At 39.3% G+C, this 22460-nt stretch overlaps 1 protein-coding gene across 2 annotated transcripts in view; it reads right to left on the bottom strand.

Annotated features, from left to right (window-relative positions):
* slit3 (slit homolog 3 (Drosophila)) overlaps positions 1-22460 on the bottom strand; it is a 529641-nt gene that overhangs the window by 47025 nt on the left and 460156 nt on the right. For both annotated transcript variants that reach the window (XM_039774192.1, XM_039774193.1), the window contains 7 exons: positions 20434-20505; positions 15234-15397; positions 13313-13437; positions 10251-10348; positions 7658-7797; positions 3462-3555; positions 2428-2565 (listed from right to left, as the gene is read on the bottom strand). In XM_039774192.1, coding sequence (XP_039630126.1) covers positions 2428-2565; positions 3462-3555; positions 7658-7797; positions 10251-10348; positions 13313-13437; positions 15234-15397; positions 20434-20505 — 831 coding nt within the window. The remainder of the gene's footprint in view (positions 1-2427; positions 2566-3461; positions 3556-7657; positions 7798-10250; positions 10349-13312; positions 13438-15233; positions 15398-20433; positions 20506-22460) is intronic.

Genomic DNA, 22460 nt, shown 5'->3' with positions numbered 1-22460 from the left:
TACCTTTCTTTGTCAGTTTGTTTACCCGCTTAATCCTATTTTAGCATCATGGGAAGCTGGTGTGATGTGCCCCACATTCATGTAAAATTTGAATTACTGAGGCTTGAACAAAGTATAAGAACGCCGTGCATTAGTAAAATGTTTTCAAGCCGTGATTAAAATGTTCATTTTAAAAATGAGAATCAGTATAAAAATATACAAACAGTATAATATTAAATAACACATAATCTTTATCACTACTGCCTGTATGGACTGTTTGGGACCAAAGAAGAAGTGTTGACAGGTTTCCACAGCTCTGAAAATCAATTTTATTGAACAATGTTCTGCAGAGAGATTATTAGATAGCTCTGGCCTTACGTTACAGTTACAGTTTTTAGGTACAACTGACTTAAAAAATCTTAGGTAAAAATAATAACAAGGAGTGATACTGAGAATGGATATGATTTTGAAGCCAAATATAACTTCTGTAGCTTGGATCCATTTCAGTTTCATAGCCAGAAAACTTAAAAGAGGCTTCTCGCTGGTATTACTTCTAACAGGAACTTACAGGAGTAATTTGCATACACATTTACTTTAAAACACCATAACTCTGATGCACTGTTTTTTTTATTAATAGTCTCTGATTCCTCATTATCAATCTCACCATCCATGTCTATATTCCTTAAGTTTGTTTTTTAATGTCTGATTTTCTGTGGTGGGCTGGCACCCTACCCGGGGTTTGTTTCCTGCCTTGTGCCCTGTGTTGACTGGGATTGGCTCCAGTGTCTGCGTGGGTTTCACTCCGGGTACTCCGGTTTCCTCCCACAGCCCAAAGACATGCAGGTTAGGTGCACTGGAGATCCTAAATTGTCCCTAGTGTGTGCTTGGTGTGTGGGTGCCTTTGTGTGCCCTGTGGTGGGCTGGCGCCCTGCCCAGGATTTGTTTCCTGCCTTGCACCCTGTGTTGGCTGGGATTGGCTCCAGTAGACCCCCGTGACCCTGTAGTTAGGATATAGCGGGTTGGATAATGGATGGATGGATGTCTGATTTTACTTAACTCCTAATTTGTTTTTAAAAAGAGTTACAACTAGTACTTTTTGTGCATTTGTTATTTATATGCTATTGTATTGTCTTTAGTGAATTGCTTGTTTCGATTAAAAAAAAAAACAAAACAACATACCAATTGTTTAAACGAAATACTCCTTTATACTTGCCTCGCATTTAGGAGACCTGGGTTCGCTTTCTGGGTCCTCCCTCAGTAGTCAGGATCACCAATAGGAAATCCACACAGACACGGGGAGAACATGCAAACTCCATGCAGGGAGGACCTGGGAAGCGAATCCAGGTCTCCTAACTGCGAGGCAGCAGCGCTACCCACTGCACCACCATGCCGCCCTATTTTGAGTTTTATATTTGTAATTTATTTACATCACTTTGCAGAGATCTGTTTATACTTTGACATTACCGAGTTAATCAGTGTCAAAAACGGCAAATTAAACTAATGTGATTAAATCTTGTGTAACAATGAAATGTAAAAACTTCCAAGGGGGTAATTACTTTTCATAGGAGCTGCATACCCAAATGTGCAAAAATATTTGATTGTATTACAACATAAAAAGAAAAGCCCTTTAGATGATATAAGCCACTTAAATCTAGATATAACTGTGGAAATGATATTCAAATATCTCAATAGTAATCACAGTCAGACTGATAATATTGTGGACTAAAACTAATGAAAATGCAAATTGCTGTTTCATATCAAGCTCTGTCTTTTTGTAACACTGTAAAAACAAAATGATCTTAAACATTAATGCAGCAATTTGTATCTGCCATCAAATTGTTGTTAGCAGTTTTTGTTCTTACACCTATTACGCTATTTCAGCACACGCGAAGGAGAAAATTGAGTTCAATGTGCAGTTTAAGGGATATTAGAAGCCATTTGTTTTATTTTGTTATACAAATACCACAATGCATTAAAACATTTGAAATATTAAAATTCAAATAAAACAATCTTAGACCTCAATACTTTACATCACTGTATTGATAAATTATCAAAAGCAGCAATAATGAAACACTATACTGTACTGACATTTCCCTCAACTCTAACACCTGACCAATCAATCAAACCTGAATCTTCATTCCCACAGTAGATGCCATCATCTGATTCTGGTCTGAACTAAGCCCTTGAGTGTATTTTGATGATTCATCTAAAAAGAGGATGCTATCTTTTCTTTTCATAGATATGTCCACTTTGTTCTAAAAAAGTAAATTGCTATGTGTTCTGTACAGAGGAGTAAAGGTGATGTTTGGTTTTACAGAACAAACAAATCATTCAATATAAAACAAAAGGGTATTTGATTTAAACACATCTTTATGCCTGCAGCTACGCCTGCAGCTACTCCGGCAGCAACAGCAATTCTTTGACTAAGTTTAAGATTTTTTAAGTCACCTGAATCCATCTGGGCAAATGCAGGTGTAGCCATTGACAGCATCCACACACTGCCCACCATGCCGGCATTTGTTCTCAAGGCAGTCATCAAAGTCTTGTTCACAGTGCTCACCAACATAACCAGGAAGGCATTCACAGCTGAAAATGAAACAAACAGAACACATTAAGGCATAAGAAAAATAGCACATCTCAGCTGGCTCTGGAAGAATGCGAAGATTCAAGACAAAAATGAGCTTGACTGGAATATGCAACCTGTCTAGCCTGCTTACTTAGCTAAAAGATAAGCCAAAACTACAGAATAGAAAACAGGAAAGTAGAACAAATGTACTAGTCAGTCATTGTTCGACCTGCTATATCCTAACACAGGGTCACAGGGGTCTGCTGGAGCCAATCCCAGCCAGCAGAGGGCACAAAGTAGGAACAAATCCCGGGCGGGGCGATAGCCCACCGCAGGGCACACACACGCCCACACCCACCAAGCACTCACTAGGGACAATTTAGGATCACCAATGCAACTAACCTGCATGTCTTTGGACTGTGGGAGGAAACCCACACAGACATGGGGAGAACATGCAAACTCCACACAGGGAGGACCCAGGAAGCGACACCGCGTCTCCTTACTGCGAGGCACCACTGCACCACCATGCTGCTCAAGAATGTACTATTTAGATTTAATATAAATAGTTGCTGCTTCCTTACAGTTTTTGCCTTCTAGTTATTTTTAAGGACAGAGAGAAATGTATGAAAATTTGATCAAAACATCTTCAGTCTCTTCTAACAATTAAGACAGTCACTCAAAAATGGACACCCCCTATGCATATCTTTTCATTTGGGTGTGGAGCTCATGACATCTTTTGTTGTTAAGGCCAATATATACAGTATATTGTAAATAGAGTCAATTGACCAGTATGCAATTTGGCACAGTTGTTATCACTTACAGATTAATTTAGAAAAATAATTGCAAATAGGAAATAAAATACATAACACCTGGGAGTGATGCAAAGCAATATATAAGTATACATGTGCACACTTACTGGATGCTCTTGCCAAGAGCTACACATTTCGAGTCGTGCTGACAGGGGTTGAATCCAGGAGCACAGGGGTCGATTACCTCTTCACACAGTTCACCTGTCATATAAGAGATATCATGTAAATGATGTTCACGTTGTATTACCAGCTTGCAAACTGAGAAAATCTGTGACCCGACATTTGCGCGATAGACATATGCGCGCGACAAAATAGCGCTGATTAAAACGCGCCGTCAGAATCGCGCCGACAAAATCGCCCCAACAAAATCGCGAAAGTTTCATTAAATATTAATTACTAGTTTAAAGCATATATAATAATGTTTATTTTAGAAGTCAATATTATGAGACGCGGCATGCCATCAGCACGGCACGCAGATAGTCCTTAAGATCACCCCAGCATATGTAGGAAGAATTGCAGTAAGGGCGTCCCACTCTCTTGGCCTCTCTCGCGATTTTGTCAGCACGCATTTGTCAAAACCAGTTAGCGGGTTTGTCGGCGCTCATTTGTCTGTTGCGGTTTTGTTGGGGGCGCACATGTCTATCGTGCTTTTGTCGGTGAACCGAGAAAATCTCCTACTACAGTACGAATTCAAGAATTTTTTTACTTAGCATTTCCCAGTACATGTAATCAGTAATTGTGAGTAAATTTCATTTTCTCACACTTGCTGATCTTGTTAACATTTTCTGATAGTTATGAAGGAAATAATATAGTGAACTGAGGGTGTTAGAATTAGTTCAACAAGAACATGTGGACACAATTGGAAATTTCCCATAAACATTATGATTTTTTTTTTTTGCACACAGAGAACTATAGACATGTGGTATAGGTCTCAAGGTAGTATGAAAGACAGCAGGACTTCGGGGAGCTTCAAAACTAGACTTAATGTTATTTTGGAGAAGTTAAGTGGAGTGGAAAGCTTTGTTGTGCTAAATTGCCTGTTCTTGTCTAAAGTTTTCAAATGTTTGTAATGTTTTCCCCTGTTTTTACACTTTTCGTTATATCATATTTACTTGACCCAGCAGATATTACCTCTCATTTGCATGTTTCAGCCAGATACAGGTAACAAAACAAGTTAATTGGTAGTGTGTTTTATGAACCTGGCTTACAGTATATTCTGCCACTTGCAATCTGCACCTTACAATGAATAATGAGTAATATAGGGAAGTAAATGTAAATTGCTTTGGTGATTTTGCAAAACTTTATCCATTTCTGGACCCCATTTTTTCTGTTTCAGTACTATGGGAAAAAGAGGCCTAAGCAGATGGCAGAAACTAACCCTGTAGGTTTGCCTGTCAGCAGGTAAAGAGTATGCTCTGAAATATACCCAAAAGAGTTGACATAAAATCATGGCTTGGCAGAAAATCATAATCCATGGAAAATCATAACATGGGAAAACCAAGGAAAATCTCAGCCAGCAATAAAAAAATAGTCCAAATTTACTGAGGATGTATTTATTAACTCTAATGTAAAGAAAATACTGCAAGAAAACAGACCTGAGAGATCATTATGGCCAGCTATATAAATGATAATATTTGCATGTCGATTATTTTCACACCCACTACTACAGCGGTGCACTTCACGGTAAATGTAGAAAGGAATTACCAGATGTGATTGCATCATAATGACCTCTGGCCAATTGATTGTTGTTACAGCACCCCAAGAGTGCATCAAAGGAGTATTTGCTAGTCCTATGAACAACAGGGCCAGATACAGTATATACAGTACAGTGGATTCAGTATATATTCAGACACCCTCACTTTTTTATATTTTGCTATGTCGCAATTTTGTGCTACAATCACTTAAATTAATTTTTTTCTCATCATTAAGCAGCACTCTGCTCTACCTTAGAATAAAAAGTGAAAACAGGATTGGAGACATTTTCACAATTAAATTAAACATAAAAAAAATTAAAAACCACCTTGACACAAGTTGTCAGACCCTTTGCTAAGTAAGACACTTGAAATTTGGCTTGGGTGCATCCCATCACATTAATCACTGAGATGTTTCTATATCTTGTTTTGTGTGCACCTTTGGCCATCTCAGTTGATTTGACATGATTAGGAAAGGCACATACACCTTTTTCTATAAGACTTGAGGATGAAGGAATTGCTAACAGAGCTTACAGATTGGACAGTGTCGAAGCACAGATCTGTGGAAGACTACAAAAAATTCTCCAGACTATAGTAACCCCCATAATAATTAAATAGAATATGTTTGAAACAACCACGACTCTTGGAAGTCAGGCCAAATTGAGCAATCAAGAGAGAAGGGCCATGGTAAGAGACGTGACCAAAACCACAAAGGTCACTCAGGCTGAGCTCCAGAGAATCTGTGTAAAGAAGGAAGAAATTTCCAGAAGGATGGCCATCACTGCAAAATTTCACCGATCTGGGCTTTACTAGAGGGTGGTCAGACAGAAGCCTCTCCACAGTAAAAGACACATGAATGATCACTTGGGGCTTGCAAAAAGGCACATAAAGGATTGTCAGACTGCAAGAAAAAAGCTTCTCTGGTCTGTTGAAACCAAGATTAGTGCCATGTCTGGACGAACCCAGGCAATGCAAATTACTTGTGCAATACCATTCCAGTGATGAAGCATGGAGGTGGTCGCATCACACTGTGGGGTTGTATTTCAGTGGAAGCAACTGGAAGACCAGACATGGTTGAGGGAAATATGAAATGAAAACCTGCTCTAGAGCAATCTGGACCTAAGACTGGGCCAAAGGTTCAACCAGCAACAGGACAATGACCCCTAAGCACAAAGTAAAGGCAACACAATAGTGGCTTAGGGACTACTTTGGGAATGTCTTTGATTTGCCCAGCTAGAGCCCAGACTTGAACCCAATTGAACATCTCTGGAAAAACCTGAAATTAGTTGTCAATGGATGGTCTCCACCCAACCTGACAGGGCTTGAGATGATCTGCAGAGAAGAATGCCAGAAAATCCTCAAATCCAGGAGTGCGAAGCTTATGGTGTCATTCCCACGAAGACTCAATGCTAGAATTACTGCTTCAACTAAGTACTGAGAAAAGCGTCTGATTACTTGGGTCAATGTTATATTTCAGTTGCTTATTTTTAATAGTTTTACTAAATGTTCTCAAATCCTGTTTTTGGTTAGTCGTTCTAAGGTATTGAGTACTACATGAAGTGTGCAAAAATGAATTTAAATCAGTTTAGCACAATCCTGGCACACAGCAAAATGTGAAGGGGTATCAGCTTTCTGAATCCACTGCAGAAGTGAATTACTGTTCTTTATGAGGCCGAGTGGTCATATATAACACTTTTTATGATGCAGTTTATCTCAAAGAATTATAACATGAAAACACTCCATAGTTTAGTCAGTGGGCTGTTTCTAAACTTATCTAAGTGCTTAAATGAATCCAAAAACTTCAAGTGTGTCATACTACTGCTGAAATGCTCAAAATGCCAGAGAATGCAGCATAAAACCCTCTTCATCTTACAGCCACATCCTTTTCAATGTTTACAAAGCAAATAAGGAGAGCAATGGAGCCACGTGGGCAGGCCAATGTTCTTTTCTCTGATTTCTCTTCCTGCGTCTGGAGGTCTGTGGTGAAGAGGCTTATTCTTTTTTTAAAAGGCTTAAAAACACAGACTAGCAGGAATAAAAACAGTTAGCTTAATCGAACCATAATTGCCGGGTTGCTTGTGGAGTCTCCCCCCTTTCTTTTAGCTGAGCTTAGCTGAGAGGTTCCATTCACAAAGCTGTTCTGTGTCATGGGCTGGCACCTATCCACATGCCAATCCAAGGACAGGTTTTGCACTGTGGCTTGGCAAACCTCCATATGCCAACAGCACCCCCAGTTGGCAAAAGGCCATTACTTTCCCCAGCTTTTCCTCTCCTGAGCTCTGTTGTCTATGACCTTAAAAAATATCAGAAGCAGGATTGGAAAACAGCAGGGTTGTAATTAGGCATACGTTCTTAATAACAGGTTATAGATATAGCTAGCTCCCTCAAGAAAGGGGCACCACACCAACCTCCTCACCATTTGAATGGTTTCAGAAACGTTTAATATCACCAGAGATGGATTGCCATGCCAGGCGGGGCAACTGCAAGCCACAGTAAAGGTCGCAAAAAAAAAAAAGAACTGCCAGATGAAAACCAGCAAACGTTACTCCTTTCATTATGGTTTAGAAATGACTGCCACATGTATTTCAATGGGTATAACAAGGAACACGCACCAGTGAAGTTAGGTGGACAGAGACAGGTGTAGTTGTTGATACCATCAACACAAGTGGAGTTGTTCTCACAGTCATTATCCTCACAGTCATCCGGGTTTGTTTCACACCTCTCTCCTTCAAAGCCATCCGGGCAGACACAGCTGAGAAGAGATTAAAGAGAAATTCATTTTGTGACACTGTATAAATGGGCACTGCTGCACTGAGAAATGAAACAAATTCCTCATAAACATTGTATTTCTTCCTATTCTGATGCACAGTGCACAACATGCATCACAAGAAAAGAACTCTTTAAGGTAAAAACTACTTAAAACTTCTTGTTAGAAAAGAACTGTGTAATAAAATGCATTAATTGTGCATATGATGGAAGGTGGCCCAAGAACAATGTTTTGTGAAGTGTACCCTGATTGTGACAGATAAGACTACTGATACACCTGCTTTTACATCTGTTATTATGTAGTGTATGTACTGCCATGCATGCACATCAGAGGGTCACTCTCTGGGTTCCTGCCAGGTACTGTATGTAGTTCCACCCTGGGCCAAGAGGGGGCGCAGCCACTAACTGCGTTGTCCTCCTTTTCCTCCACATAACTGAGAAACTGGGGCAACTGACACCACCACTTCTGGTTCCTGGGCCACAAAAGCACCTCCACCTGGAAGGAGGTGTCACTTCACTACTAAGCAACTTGAAACAACCTCAAAATTACTTTGCCCCGAGTTAACAGGCCGTTAAGGTGTGGCATATCAGAATTAAGGTATTTCAAAATCAAAGTATCACAACAAGAACAACTAAGAGCCGTACACAATTCATCAAGAGAACAATGTGCCAGGAAATGAGATGTCGACGTACTTCCCTTTATTTTGGTGTCAATAAGAAACTGGGCACCATACATCAGAGAGAAGCCAAAGGGAGATTCATATTGCCAGTTGGATATTCGTTATGAGGATCAACAAAGGAAGAGTTGCCTCTAGGAACCGTAATGAGTTGGATTTTATTGTTAAGGCTGCAATCTTCCTCACTTTTTTTTTAACTAATCATACATAACTCCTGAAGTATATTTTCTTCAACAATGCTGTTTTCTAACTTGTCATTGTTGTGATGTGAGATTTTGCATATAACTTGATAAATGTTTTGTATGTCTTTATTTATAATTTAGGCAAACCAATGTAATTTAGTGGTACCTTGGTGAGAGGCATTCTTGTTTATCCCCCCCATGTTTTACGACTTTTCTTTGTAATTTTACGACAGGATTTGGGGGATGTATCTTAAACCAGTTTGATGAGCATTTCTTTGCTAAAGTCTTTTCCCCCATCCCCCACACAAAGCCAGTTTAGTGTAATATATGGTCTTGGGGGGGCAGGAGATAAGATGTTCTATTTCACCCATTGGTCTGAGGTATGGCTGTTTGGAATTGGCTTGTCTCAGAGGCCTTCAAGTACCATGATATCCTATTCGCTGTAGGGAGTTGGACAGAAAACCTATAAATTTGCTTGCTCAACCACATTCTCTCTCTCTGACCCACATATGATGAAGAAGCATCTCTCTTGCTAACCTGTGATGATGAAGACAACACATTGAAGAGCACAGCTCAGCAGCCATATTGAACAGACATGTGGCTGAAAGCTGAGCACCAACGATGCCTTAACTAGAGACATTTTAAGTAACTGCAAGTCTGTGTGCCACCTGAATTACACATCACCATTTTATCAGGTTGTATGGTTGCCAATATTCAAATGTACTTTGCATTTTGTTATTATTTATGAATATTATCAGTAATACATTATTTTATGTGTAACTTAACTCCTGCTTGTCTTTTTACTACATCTAATTGCCTGAGGTTATAGATATAGAAGGGAAGGTGGGGATAAGTTATATACAGTGGTAAATCTGTGAGATTAGGTATTCTAAGGCTACATATTAATAATACAATAGGGGACAGTAGAGAAATATATATATTAGTCTACCAAGATAAAACAGTCATCTAGTTAAGTCAGAAATTTAATGTTAATGGGCATATGTTGCCATGATTTCTATATGTTAATTGAATTTGCCATTGCTCTGTTTTGACTAATTTTTGTTATTGCAAAATAACCCTAAACCTGTGCAAGCATTCCGAGTCTGTACTGAGTACAGAGTGCTATATAAACAATAAATTGGATATTCTGAATCCTCTTCAAACAACATTGGTGAAGTTCCTAATAACTTGTGCCAGAAACAGCAGTGACCATAATCACGGATGCAGTATCAAGCTGTGTGAGGTATAGTCTTCCATAAAACTTCAAGAGGGAAATGAATGGATTGAGTGAATTCGTTAGTAGCAGAATCCATTTTGTTCCTATACGAGTTTAATATCTCTTGCTTTACTCTACTGCTCATGAAATAATTAAAATAAATCCCTAAAAATCCAGTGGTGAAATTATTGATTGGCAAAGGCTTGTACTCTGTTAACCAAGGATGGAATTAAATGTTACCTAGTTATATATTTTAGGAAGGTGCCATCATACTGTACACTATTGGATTGACCATAACAAAAATGTATGCTTACTGCTCAATTACAAGAATGAAGATCTTGCCTGCCAAAATCATAAAGCATACCTGAACTGGTCATCGTTTCCAGGATAGAGGTGGCAAGTGCCTCCATTAACACATGGAGAGACAATGCAGGCGTTGAGGGGTGCTTCACAGTTGCGTCCCTGAGAACACAAAAATAAGATGGTCCGGCTAGGGTTAAGATAGAATTCAGACTCATAATTTGCTCCATACTAACATGCCAAACTAAACTTTAAGACTGTTTTGAATAGGCGACTGCAATAGTTGAGAGAAGCAAAGCATGCAAGATAATTTATTTAGACTTTTAAAAAAGCTTTTGATGCAATCCCACACTGAAGATAAATTCTGAAATTAGAACTGTATCCATTTTATAGGGGATTTATGTTGACACATCATTTTCATCCTCTAAGCAATGCTCAAAAGAATTAAAAAGTCAAATAAAATGCTAAGTTATATTGTAAAAAGCTGTTGTAAATGATGTCAAAATGATGCTGATGTAAAATATTGTGTGCAGTTTTGGTCACCATGCTACAAGAATTACATAGCAGCACTTAATGGTGTGCATGGTGTACTGTGAATGTTTCAGAGAATTAAATCTGTTTAGTCTCCAGCAGAGGAGGCTGTGAATCACTTACTGGAGGACACAAGTGGAAATGAAGGGGAAGTGCATTTAGCACTGAAACCAGGAAGCACTTCTTTACTGTATGCAAAGAGAGTGAGAAACAAACTACTGAAACATGTGGCTGAAGCAGAAAGCTTAACAATCTTTAAGAAGGATCTGGATGAGATATTAATGCAGCTTAGCTACTGTATTAGTTAAACAAGCTTGATGGACTGAATGGTCTCCTCTTGTCTGTGAAATTTCTTATGTTCTTATATTCTTAAGCAGGAGTGTAAGGAACAAATATTTAAGATTGTGGATGACAGCAATCAGGCACAAGCATCTTACTTTTAAAGTGCAAATTAGATAGATAGATAGATAGATAGATAGATAGATAGATAGATAGATAGATAGATAGATAGATACTTTATTAATTAATGGATTTAGATAATTTTATTTTAGAGTTAAATAGTTCTGCCCACTCTGACGTTAATAATGACAGTCTCAACAGCATATTGAATGTTTTTAACACTTTTGTTGCATTCCGATTCTTCTGTTTCACTTCGCTAATTTCAGTTACCAGAGAAGTGTGTATATTTTTTAGATAATTTAGCAGTGCAAATTGTAAAGGCGGGCGGCACGGTGGCACAGTGGTAGCGCTGCTGCCTCGCAGTTAGGAGACCCGGGTTCCCTTCCCGGGTCCTCCCTGCGTGGAGTTTGCATGTTCTCCCCGTGTCTGCGTTGGTTTCCTCCGGGCGCTCCGGTTTCCTCCCACAATCCAAAGGCATGCAGGTTAGGTGGATTGGCGATTCTAAATTGGCCCTGGTGTGTTTGTGTGTGTGTCCTGTGGTGGGTTGGCACCCTACCCAGGATTGGTCCCTGCCTTGTGCCCTGTGTTGGCTGGGATTGGCTCCAGCAGACCCCTGTGACCCTGTGTTTGGATTCAGCGGGTTAGAAAATGGATGGATGGAAATTATAAAGGCAGCAAAGCTGCATGCAAGATGGATAAGATTACAATTATACTGGACTTAATGGTGATTGGGGGGCAAACTGACTTTATAGCATCCCATAAACAATTAAAGCTATAGGGTGGCATGGTGGTGCTGTGGGTAGTGCTGCTGCCACGCAGTTTGGAGACCCAGGTTTGCTTCCCGGGTCCTCCCTGCGTGGAGTTTGCATGTTCTCCCCGTGTCTGCGTGGGTTTCCTCCCACAGTCCAAAGACATGCAGGTCAGGTGCATTGGTGATTCTGAATTGTCCCTAGTGTGTGCTTGGTGTGCATACCCTGCGGTGGGCTGGCGCCCTGCCCCGGGTTTGTTTCCTGCCTTGCACCCTGTGTTGGCTGGGATTTACTCTGGCAGACGCCCGTAACCCTGTAGTTAGGATATAGCGGGCAGGATAATGGATGGATGGAATTAAAGCTCTATTAATATTAAAAATATCTTTAGATACAAACAAAACAACACCTTTGTATTCTATAAGAAACCCTAACATTAAAACTCTTGGTTTAAGCAGTAAGCCAAAAGTTGAACTACTGAACCAACTAACATAACTAAACACTGTTGACTTTTTATGTTGGTTGAGGCCTTGTCACATTAGAAGACTTTTTGAAGTGATTTTCCGTCATAGCCTTCATTTACATAATCTTAGCTAATTAGAGGCAGTTGGCAATGTGCCACTGTGAAGGCAAGTCTCATAATATGACGTGCCCAATGACTCACTCCGACTAGTCCGCAGCTCACCCTGACAAAGCCGCAGGATTGATTTTGTATTTAGTCATAAGGGCAGCTTCTGTGTGCATGAGAGCTGAAGATCAATGTATGCTATCTGGAAGTACAATGCAGATAATGCAGCAAGAAGGAATTAGGAACGTAGGTGTTTTGGACTTCACAATTAGAAAAGAGGCAAATCTGTCTGGTATCTTGTGTTTTATGTATCATGACGGAATGGACAAAAAGGAAACAAAAGTCAGAGATTGTGGCTAGATTCACTGTACCTATCAACCCTTTGTACAACACTGGCTCCATCAAGAAGCACATTAATAGTTTTCACAAAAAGGTTCAAGCACAATTATGCTGGAAATTTGGCACGCAGCTGGCAAATGTGATATGCCCAGCAATTTTTAGTCGTATAAAGTAATATGGTTCAGCGACGAGATCAGTAACTGCAGTCAGCATGTCTGACATACCCAACAACTAGAAGTTGCATAATGTGGCATCAGCTTTACTCACTTGTGGTGGATCCGGCTGGGGAAAGTCAGGATGTTGCCTAATAAGGTACCATATTCTGTAGTATAATAGAAGTGTCTGAGAGTTTATTGGCAGCAGCTTAGCTTTATGATTGATGTAGATGAATTACAATGAGCATTTTCATGGTTGCAGTTTACTAATGTCCAACCCCCACTCCCAGCAACATTTTCCCATACTGAGCCAGGACACTGAACTGGAGTTTTTATTACTAATCATTACCTCAAAGATTCAATCAACCTCTGTCATTGATGTAGTTACCTTAAAGCCATAGGGGCAGGTGCAATGATATAAGCCTGAAGGATCACTGTTACAGGTGCCATTGTTTCTACATGGGCTGGAAAGGCAGGGGTTGCATTTCGACATTAAAGTAACATCAGCAGAGCCTAAAAAACATAAATTTAACAGTGAAAGATTATTTACTCTTAATTATCTTCCAAACACAATGTGATTAGTTTAACTGTATTCCAATGTATAATGGAATTATGTGCATATACATGTTGTGTAATATAATGACATCCCAACGAAGGACAATTTAGAACAATTTATGGATGAATGTTGTGCTATCTGCATCTATTTTCTTCATTTTTAAATGAATTTAATCATTTTTTGTTGATTGCCATGAAAAGCCACTATTGAATGGTGGTCTTCTTGAAAGGTTTCATACAAAGTAATAAATGACTGAATAATAAAGAGGAACCTCATTAGGGGATAGCTCATATCTATTTACTATTTCCATGTATAGTCTTCTCTATAGTTGTAGTAGCAGTAAATCTACATATGGACTCTGGAACAATGGAAACATGTTCTCTAAATCGATGAATTCCGCTTTACTATCTAGCAGTCTAATGAATATATCTGGATTTGGTGGATGCCAAGAAAACTCTACCTTCCAGACTGAAAAGTGCCAACTGTGAAGTTTGGCAGAGGAGGCATAATGGTCTGGGACTGTTTTCAAGGTTCGGGCTCACCCCATTGGTTCCAGTGAAGGCTACTGTTAATCCTACACAATACTGTACAAAGACATTTTAGACAATTGTGCACTTGCAACTTTCTGGCCCATTTCTGTTCCAGTATGAACGTGCCTCCATGCACAAAGCCAGGTCTATTAAGACACTGAGGACCTTGAGTAACCCACACTGAGCCCTGACCTAAAATCTATGGGAAACCTTTTTGATGGATTGTAACACCGATTGTGATCCAGGTCTTCTCATTCAACATCAGTACCTGACCTCACAAATGCTCTTTTGGCTGAATGGCCACAGACCCACTCCAAAATCTTGTTCTAAGCCTTTCCAAAATAGTTAAACGTGTTACAGTCACAAGGGGCAGTGTGGCAACTCCAAATTAATATGCCCCTGGTTTTGTAATGGGATGTCCAACAAGCTTATATAGGTGTGATGGTCAGGTGTCCGCATAGTTTTACCATACAGTGTAAAAACATAAAGCAATCTTTCTGCAGTATTATTCACCCATGAGATATGCCTATGAGGAAAGTCCGAGTCATTTCTACAGGGTGGTCCAGATCTAATTATGCAGATCCAGATTGTCTGGATGACTTTGATTTATGCGGGGACGATTCCAGTTTGGTGCAAAGACAGTTCTTCATGTCGTCTGTTCACACACTTCTCAATGGTCCGGGATTTTTCGGGGTGATTTTCTATGTAATTAACTTAATAAGTTATAGCGTAATGAAAATTGCATAATTAGATCTGGACCACCCTATATAAAGTGACCTCAGCTGAAATATCTACAGGTTATACTGTTTGAATGGCTAAATCTGCATACCATTCACTAAAAAATTGTGATTTTTTTATCCGGAGTATATTTGGTGCTTGACTGAATTTATGGTCAATAATTGTAATGATTACAATGCAACAGCTCCCAAAACGGCCTTTTTATTTTATTACTGCAAGTTGTTGCCAGTGCAGCACTGAGCAGCATTTTGATGGTCTTTTTTTTAATGGTTTCTAGATTTTTTTTATTTAGGAGGCTTCCTAATGTTTTGTTTTAACATTTGCACATTTTCAATATATTAATACACCCTGGCAAACTGCAAACAATATGTTTAAAAATGTGACATGAAAAGTTATTAGGCAAAGATACACAATGGACAGAGAAGATTGCTCTTTAAAAATATTTGTTTTTAGAAAGGGTGTCATTTAGTTTTTTTGAGAGTTACCTTTGCATTGAAATTTGTTCAGAGGGGTGGTGAGTAGGAGTCTGTCTGCCATATCAGGTGGCCCAGCACAGCGAGCAATCCCAGGCTCCTTAAAGCCAGCCTTGACCCATTCAGACAGCCAGCGTAGATTACAGTCACAGTACAAGGGGTTGGCACCCAACGCTCTTCAATGTACAAAGCAAAAAGAGAAAGAGAGTGAAATATACATTGGTGTCACAAAGCAACATGTTTAAAAGGTGACCAAATGCTAACCTGCAAAGATCCTATTAGTAAGTGAGTCTGTTTCTTAGATGGCTTTTTATATGGTCTGCCCTAAGAATATACATTTTTTAAAATTTTATCTCATTTTCATAAATAGGAATTATCACTTTCATTTATCTCTAGTGTCATCTCATTATTTTTGAACATGACTAAAGTGTCATACTCAGCATCACATATTCTGCCCCTGAATCAAAATGACTCCCACCAGCTAGGCTCTTCATTTCACTAATCATCCAAGCACAGCATCCAATAATGCCAAAATCTCTTCAAAGACAAAGTTTCCTTATTTAAAATGTCATACCCAAAGATAAAATTATCTTATTATCAAAACCTTTAAAAATTACCTTATTATGAAAAATAAATATATGCCTCATAGATAAAATCATCCAAACATGAACAACAGAAATACAGAGGGCTTTTGAAATGATGTACAACGGACATCTCCAATTAATAAAATAATATAAAACTCCGGATGAGCCTCCAGGATGGAAATCACATCATAATTTGAAATGGTGGTAAACACAATACACACAGTAGAAGTTTATCATATTTTTTTGTACATTGTGATCATATTTTTGAACATTGTGTGTTACTATCATGTTACTTTGTACATTTTTTGCTGTTTTCTTTCATTATTTTTAGTGGTGAAACTAAAGCCCTTTTCAAACGGCATTAGTTTTTATACCAGGAGATGGAACAAAGTAATTATTACCAGAGGACCTCTGTAATGTTATTCTTATCTGAATTGCTCACGTCAGTAATTTTTTATGGATTGTGCATTCACGTCTCAGTAAACATTCTTCTATAAAAAGTCTGTAAAAAATAACCCCAGATTTAACTATTCCCTTACAAATCAACTTTTCAGACAAAAATGCTATACTTTCAGGACTTTGAAGTCCTCTGTTAATAATTACTTTACTAAATCTACAGTATTTTCTCTTTATGTATTCTAATGGCTATAGCGCTGCTGCCTCACAGTTAGAGACCGGGTTCTCCCTTTGTTTCAACTCCGGTTTCCTCCCACAGCCCAAAGACATGCAGGTTAGGTGCACTGGAGATCCTAAATTGTCCCTAGTGTGTGCTTGGTGTGTGGGTGCCTTTGTGTGCCCTGTGGTGGGCTGGCGCCCTGCCCAGGGTTTGTTTCCTGCCTTGTGCCCTGTGTTGGCTGCGACTGGCTCCAGCAGACCCCTGTGACCCTGTAGTTAGAATAAAGTGGGTTGGATAATGGATGGATGGATATATTCTAATGTCTCTCATAATACATGCATGTATTTACACCCTACATCAGATCCAAGAGCAGAATGCAAACTAAATAAAAAACATTCTTATAAATGAGTAAATGTATAGCGAAACTGAATGTGAAACTGTAATGCACAAAGCATAAAGGATAGACCTTGTTTCCCTGCCATTTTGGTAAAATGGATGTCGCAAAAAGACTTGGTCAATAAATATCATGACTATAAAAGAACCAGAAAATTGTTCATTTTATTTAATGTTTGAGAAAAAAAAAACCCAATCAAGCACATCTTCTGTCAAGCACTAAAGAATGGGGAGTGTCTCAGGGGTTACTGTCAGCAGAAACAAAGGTGGATGTTTAAAAGAGTGACACCAACACTAACTCTCTTCCTTTTCCTGTCATAGAATGGAACAGAACCCGCAGGAAGAACCCTGACATCACTTCCTCAGTATCTCCTGTCCTATTTGAAAATGGGGCTGACTGGAAGTTAACATTCATTAAAGAACAACCAACCAAGGAAGTTGGACTTCAGTTCAGGAGCTAAACTTAATTTTGGGCTAAAAAGCCATAGGCTATGATTGTGCTGTTTTTCTTTCATTTTCTTTTTAATCTACACTAGGATATTAGAGGAGGCATCCCACAGGACCCCAAATCTTTATGATCCCTACTTGTCATTGTTTTCACACCGTGCTGAAATTGTATAGGAATATAAAATCTGACACACACCCTCAGTCCTCAAGTGAAGGTGCACTGATTAAAATGTATAGCAGAAACTGTTCTGCACACCAACACGTTTATGTTGCTGGGGCTTTATGGATTTAATATGTAAAATTTACTGTAGCAAACTGAGATCCTATGTCAAAAGCCTCAAGCTACCAGAAAATTACTGCAGTTTGGGAGTACCAAATAATGCATCAGACATTGCTAAATTTTATAAAGTTTCTTTTGTGGACAACAACATCCATCCATCCATTATCCAACCCGCTATATCCTAACTACAGGGTCACGGGGGTCTGCTGGAGCCAGTCGCAGCCAACACAGGGTGCAAGGCAGGAACAAATCCTGGGCAGGGCGCCAGCTCACCGCAGGGCACACACACACACACACACATCAAGAATGCACTAGGTACAAATCAGAATCGCCAATACACCTAACCTTCATGTCTTTGGACTGTAGGAAGAAACCGGAGCACCCGGAGGAAACTCATGCAGACACGGGAAGAACATGCAAACTCCACACATGGAAGACATGGGAAGCAAACCCAGGTCTCCTTACTACGAGGCAGCAGGGCTACCACTGCGCCACCATGCCGCCCTGGACAACAACATCCAAAGCAATTTCCAATCAAGTGAGTTAAATCTCTTATTTAAAATCCCTGCATATTGTACTCATAATGATAGAACAACAAGACGACACAGCTAAGCTGCTGGCTTGGTGTAGTTCTGTGGTGAAACAGAAAGTTAAAGAATGAATCCCTGTGGTTTAACTTAAAAGGAACCCTCCTGTCAATTGTTGCCATTATAGTATTAATCAATGTTAATTCTTAATTCTGCAAAACTAGTACTCTATTTTTTTATGAAAGAAAGGCCAGATTGTCTACGGCATTCCCAAATGACACTGATTGACTCATTTTATTGAGACTCATGGATCAAGATAATTACTGCCTGTTATGTGAGTGAACCAAAGGAAAAATAAATGAAAGGTGTTAGAGTAACAATGACATTTTATGAGCCTCATTACTGTGTTGTTTGGGGGGCATATCAATGGTATGGCTAAACTGTAACAGTATCAGGCTACTGGAAAAGTGGCTTTACCAGGCCAGAAGTGTAATATATACCAGAAGCACATGGGTGATATTCAGACCTAAGCAAGTACGGCATCATAAGTAAAGGCACTGGAACTAGTTAACCCCTCAGAATTATATTTTTAAAATATTATTCCACTGAAGATTTCTCTATTAGTTTCCTCCTTTCAATTGTAAACATGTTAAAAAATTAAAATTAAACGTTACCCAGCTTCTCTAGGAAATCTCCTAAGACATGGGTCTCGGTTATAGCATTGCCTATTAATCAGATGTATCAGAAGTACTATGTAACTAACTCAGTAATTTCTGTATATAATAGTTATTATTTTTTACCAGGAGCTAATACTATTAGTTCATTGGATCTCCTTACTGTTGAATATGTTACATACATATGTCAAAGAGTAAAACATCTTTGCCATAGATCAAGTCCTGCTTTTCCTACTGACAGACTTTGCCTTTTGTTGATAGTCATTGAAAAGCACGATTTCACTGGGAACTGAATTATTTTGAATTGAGGATAATGATATGGAGCACAGTCCAAAGACATGCAGGTTAGGAGCATTGGGGACTGTCCCAGTGTGTGCTTGGTGTGTGTGTGTGTGTGTGTGTGTGTGCGCGCCCTGCTGTGGGCTGGCACCCTGCCCGGGATATGTTTCCTACCTTGCACCCTGTGTTGGCTGGGATTGGCTCCAACAGACCCCCGTGACCCTGTAGTTAGGATATAATGGCTTGGATGATGGATGGATGGATGGATATGGAGCACATAGGGGGTTCTACTTTACATGCAAATTTTGAATCATGGGTCAGGAAGAGTGAGGGTGATGCATGGAACATTTCAGTGGTGTGCGCAGACATCATGTACTATAGACTACGCCAGAAAAATAATTTCCTGATATACTTTACATATAGTGCATTTGAAATCGCAAACTTCGGCTGACCAGCATTGTATTATAGTGGTACAGGCCCATCAAAATTGTTACGTCAGTAACTTTTTACAGGATGCACATTTACATCTCAGTAAAGATTATGGAGTTTTAACCTTTTATAAAAAGGCTGTTTAAATAACTCCTAATTAAAGTAGTTTCATGTTCTGTAAATCAACATGTTAGTAAAATTGTGTTATTTCCTGTGAACACTGCATTCTCCCCATATGCGGCTTTAGATGTTTTTGGGGTAAAAATGGAGCCAGTCAAAAAACTTCTCCACGTTCTGTGTAACCCACGTTGGACCACTTCAAACCAATTCATACCGCATCAGTGAGGTAGACAAGTTTTTGGACAAAGGAGTTCCAAATGCAGAATTCTTATGAGGACTCATGCATACAGCACCTTTAGGTACTCAACCCACAAGAGGTGTTTTTATCCTACTTTTATTGATAAATAATGAATTCCTTAATGAGCAGAAGTTCTCTATATTTTTCTTGTTATGGGGAGGAGCAATAGTTACAAAGCTACAATGTGTATGGCAGTTTTGAGGAGATGACATTGCATAACCATAGGAGGCATACCTATCTCTGCAGTTATTCCAGACATATCTTATCCTTGCAAATCTATGGTAAAAAGTACTGATGTTGTATGGTAAGAGTGACTTTACAGGTATACGTCCTTAAAGCTTATCCTATCCAAACTGGGCTTTTGACCACAAATGCCACTAACAAGCAGAAGCACCTCATTGCTAAAGTTATTCAGATGTAAGGAAGCAGGTTTGCTCATGATGGGAAATTCTGCTTGCTTGGGTCAATTATTTACAACATAAAAAAAAATGAATGAATAAATAAACAACGGATATCCATACCAACTAACTCTATTCAAGCAAGTACTAGAAGACAGATATCAGTAGACATCAGTTAGTGAACATGTTCCTCACGTGTAAGTAGGTTATGCTATTGGTTTACTCACAGATGGGACAGAGATGTCAAGTCGTTGAATGCTCCATCTGGAACAGTTGAAAGATCGTTGCCATGAAGAGTACTGGTAATCAGAAAAAAAAATAATCATACATAAAAACAAAGGGAGATGTTTATAGACATACACAAGAATGACAAATACATGCACATGTCTAGATAAATCCAAAGAAAACAATATAAGAAGGAAGGGAAGCAAAGCAATTGAATCCAAAGAAAGAGTGCAAGGCACAGACTGAGCGGTTCCAGTCAGTACAATCGGGGTGATTGAACAGTCAAGTAGACAACTGCCTTTGGTCCCAGTGCACAACCTCAAATTTAAACACATTTTATCAAATAAATAATAAAAAAAATCAGTGTATTGTCTACAATGAAACCTTTCATTTAGGGTATTAATTTGGAAAACTTAATTTACAAATCACATCATTGATATATGCAACATTTAAAGTGAGCTGTTCAATAAGACCTCAAAATATTCTCATGCTTATACTGTTAGCTAAATGGTGGGATGTAAAAAAGCTTAAATGTACAATACTTAGCCCAGTGATTAATAGAATAAACAAAGGAAGTTAAAGAATTCAAAAATACTAATGAATTTAACACTGAAATTAGCAGTGCCTGCAGTGAAGGCAAATCTGCATGTATCAACGTCGTTCCTCTCTGTTATGATTTAAGGGGTTTTAGCACATGCAGAATTCAATTTTGTATTTATTTTTTGTTTTTCCATGTATTTTGACTTAGTTATTTAAATTTATTGTTATTATCATGACATTTATGCAGGTTTTTAAAACTGTTTTCAGCCACAGTAGCCACAATTTTTTGTGTTCTTCGTCTTCAATGTTGTTGTCAGTTGTGATTCCACTGCCACCATTTTATGGCTGGAAGTGCACCACACGGTGTCACCATGCCGTCAGCATCACACTAACATCTTGTGTGTTTAGTTTAAATGTGTGTAAGGAAACCTCTGTTTGTAAATTTTTGACTTGGAACTTGGACAGCACTTTGGGATTAGGTGCTTTTGTATAAAGAAAAATCTTCTTGTTTGACACTTTTCTATCAACTGTCACTGTATTAAGTCAAGAGGAATCATGCTATTTTTAGGCATTGTTGACACTGGTTTTGTATAGAATTTCTTAGTCAGAGATAACTTTCCATAATTAATAAAACTTTACTATTATCTAGCTTTGCTCTGACGTCACATCTGATGAAGACCATGGAGCAGCTGCTGCTTCACCACCTGAGGCCACAGGTCCGCCACACCCTCGACCCTCTGCAGTTCGCATACCAGGAGAAGGTGGGAGCAGAGGATGCCATCATCTATATGCTTCATCGATCCCTCTCCCACCTGGACAGAGGCAGTGGTGCTGTAAGAATAATGTTTTTGGACTTCTCTAGCGCCTTCAACACCGTCCAACCTCTGCTCCTTAGGGATAAGCTGACTGAGATGGGAGTAGACTCACACCTGGTGGCATGGATTGTGGACTATCTTACAGACAGACCTCAATATGTGCGTCTTGGGAACTGCAGGTCTGACATTGTAGTCAGCAATACAGGGGCGCCGCAGGGGACTGTACTTTCTCCGGACCTGTTCAATCTATATACATCAGACTTCCAATATGACTCGGAGTCCTGCCACGTGCAAAAGTTCGCTGATGACACTGCTATTGTGGGCTGCATCAGGTGTGGGCAGGAGGAGGAGTACAGAAAGTTAATCAAAGACTTTGTTAAATGGTGCGACTCAAACCACTTACACCTTAACACCAGCAAGACCAAGGAGCTGGTGGTGGATTTTAGGAGGCCCAGGCCCCTCATGGACCCTGTGATCATCAGAGGTGACTGTGTGCAGAGGGTGCAGACCTTTAAATATCTGGGAGTGCAGCTGGATGACAAATTGGACTGGACTGCCAATACTGATGCTCTGTAAGAAAGGTCAGAGCAGACTATACTTTCTGAGAAGGTTGGCATCCTTCAACATCTGCAGTAAGATGCTGCAGATGTTCTACTAGACGGTTGTGTGCTGGG

Source organism: Polypterus senegalus, chromosome 13 (assembly GCF_016835505.1).
Source record: "Polypterus senegalus isolate Bchr_013 chromosome 13, ASM1683550v1, whole genome shotgun sequence".
In the NCBI taxonomy this organism is placed as follows: Eukaryota; Metazoa; Chordata; class Cladistia; order Polypteriformes; family Polypteridae; genus Polypterus; species Polypterus senegalus.
The sequence above is the reverse complement of the archived record's forward strand: the minus strand, read 5'-3'. Positions and strand labels throughout refer to the sequence as shown.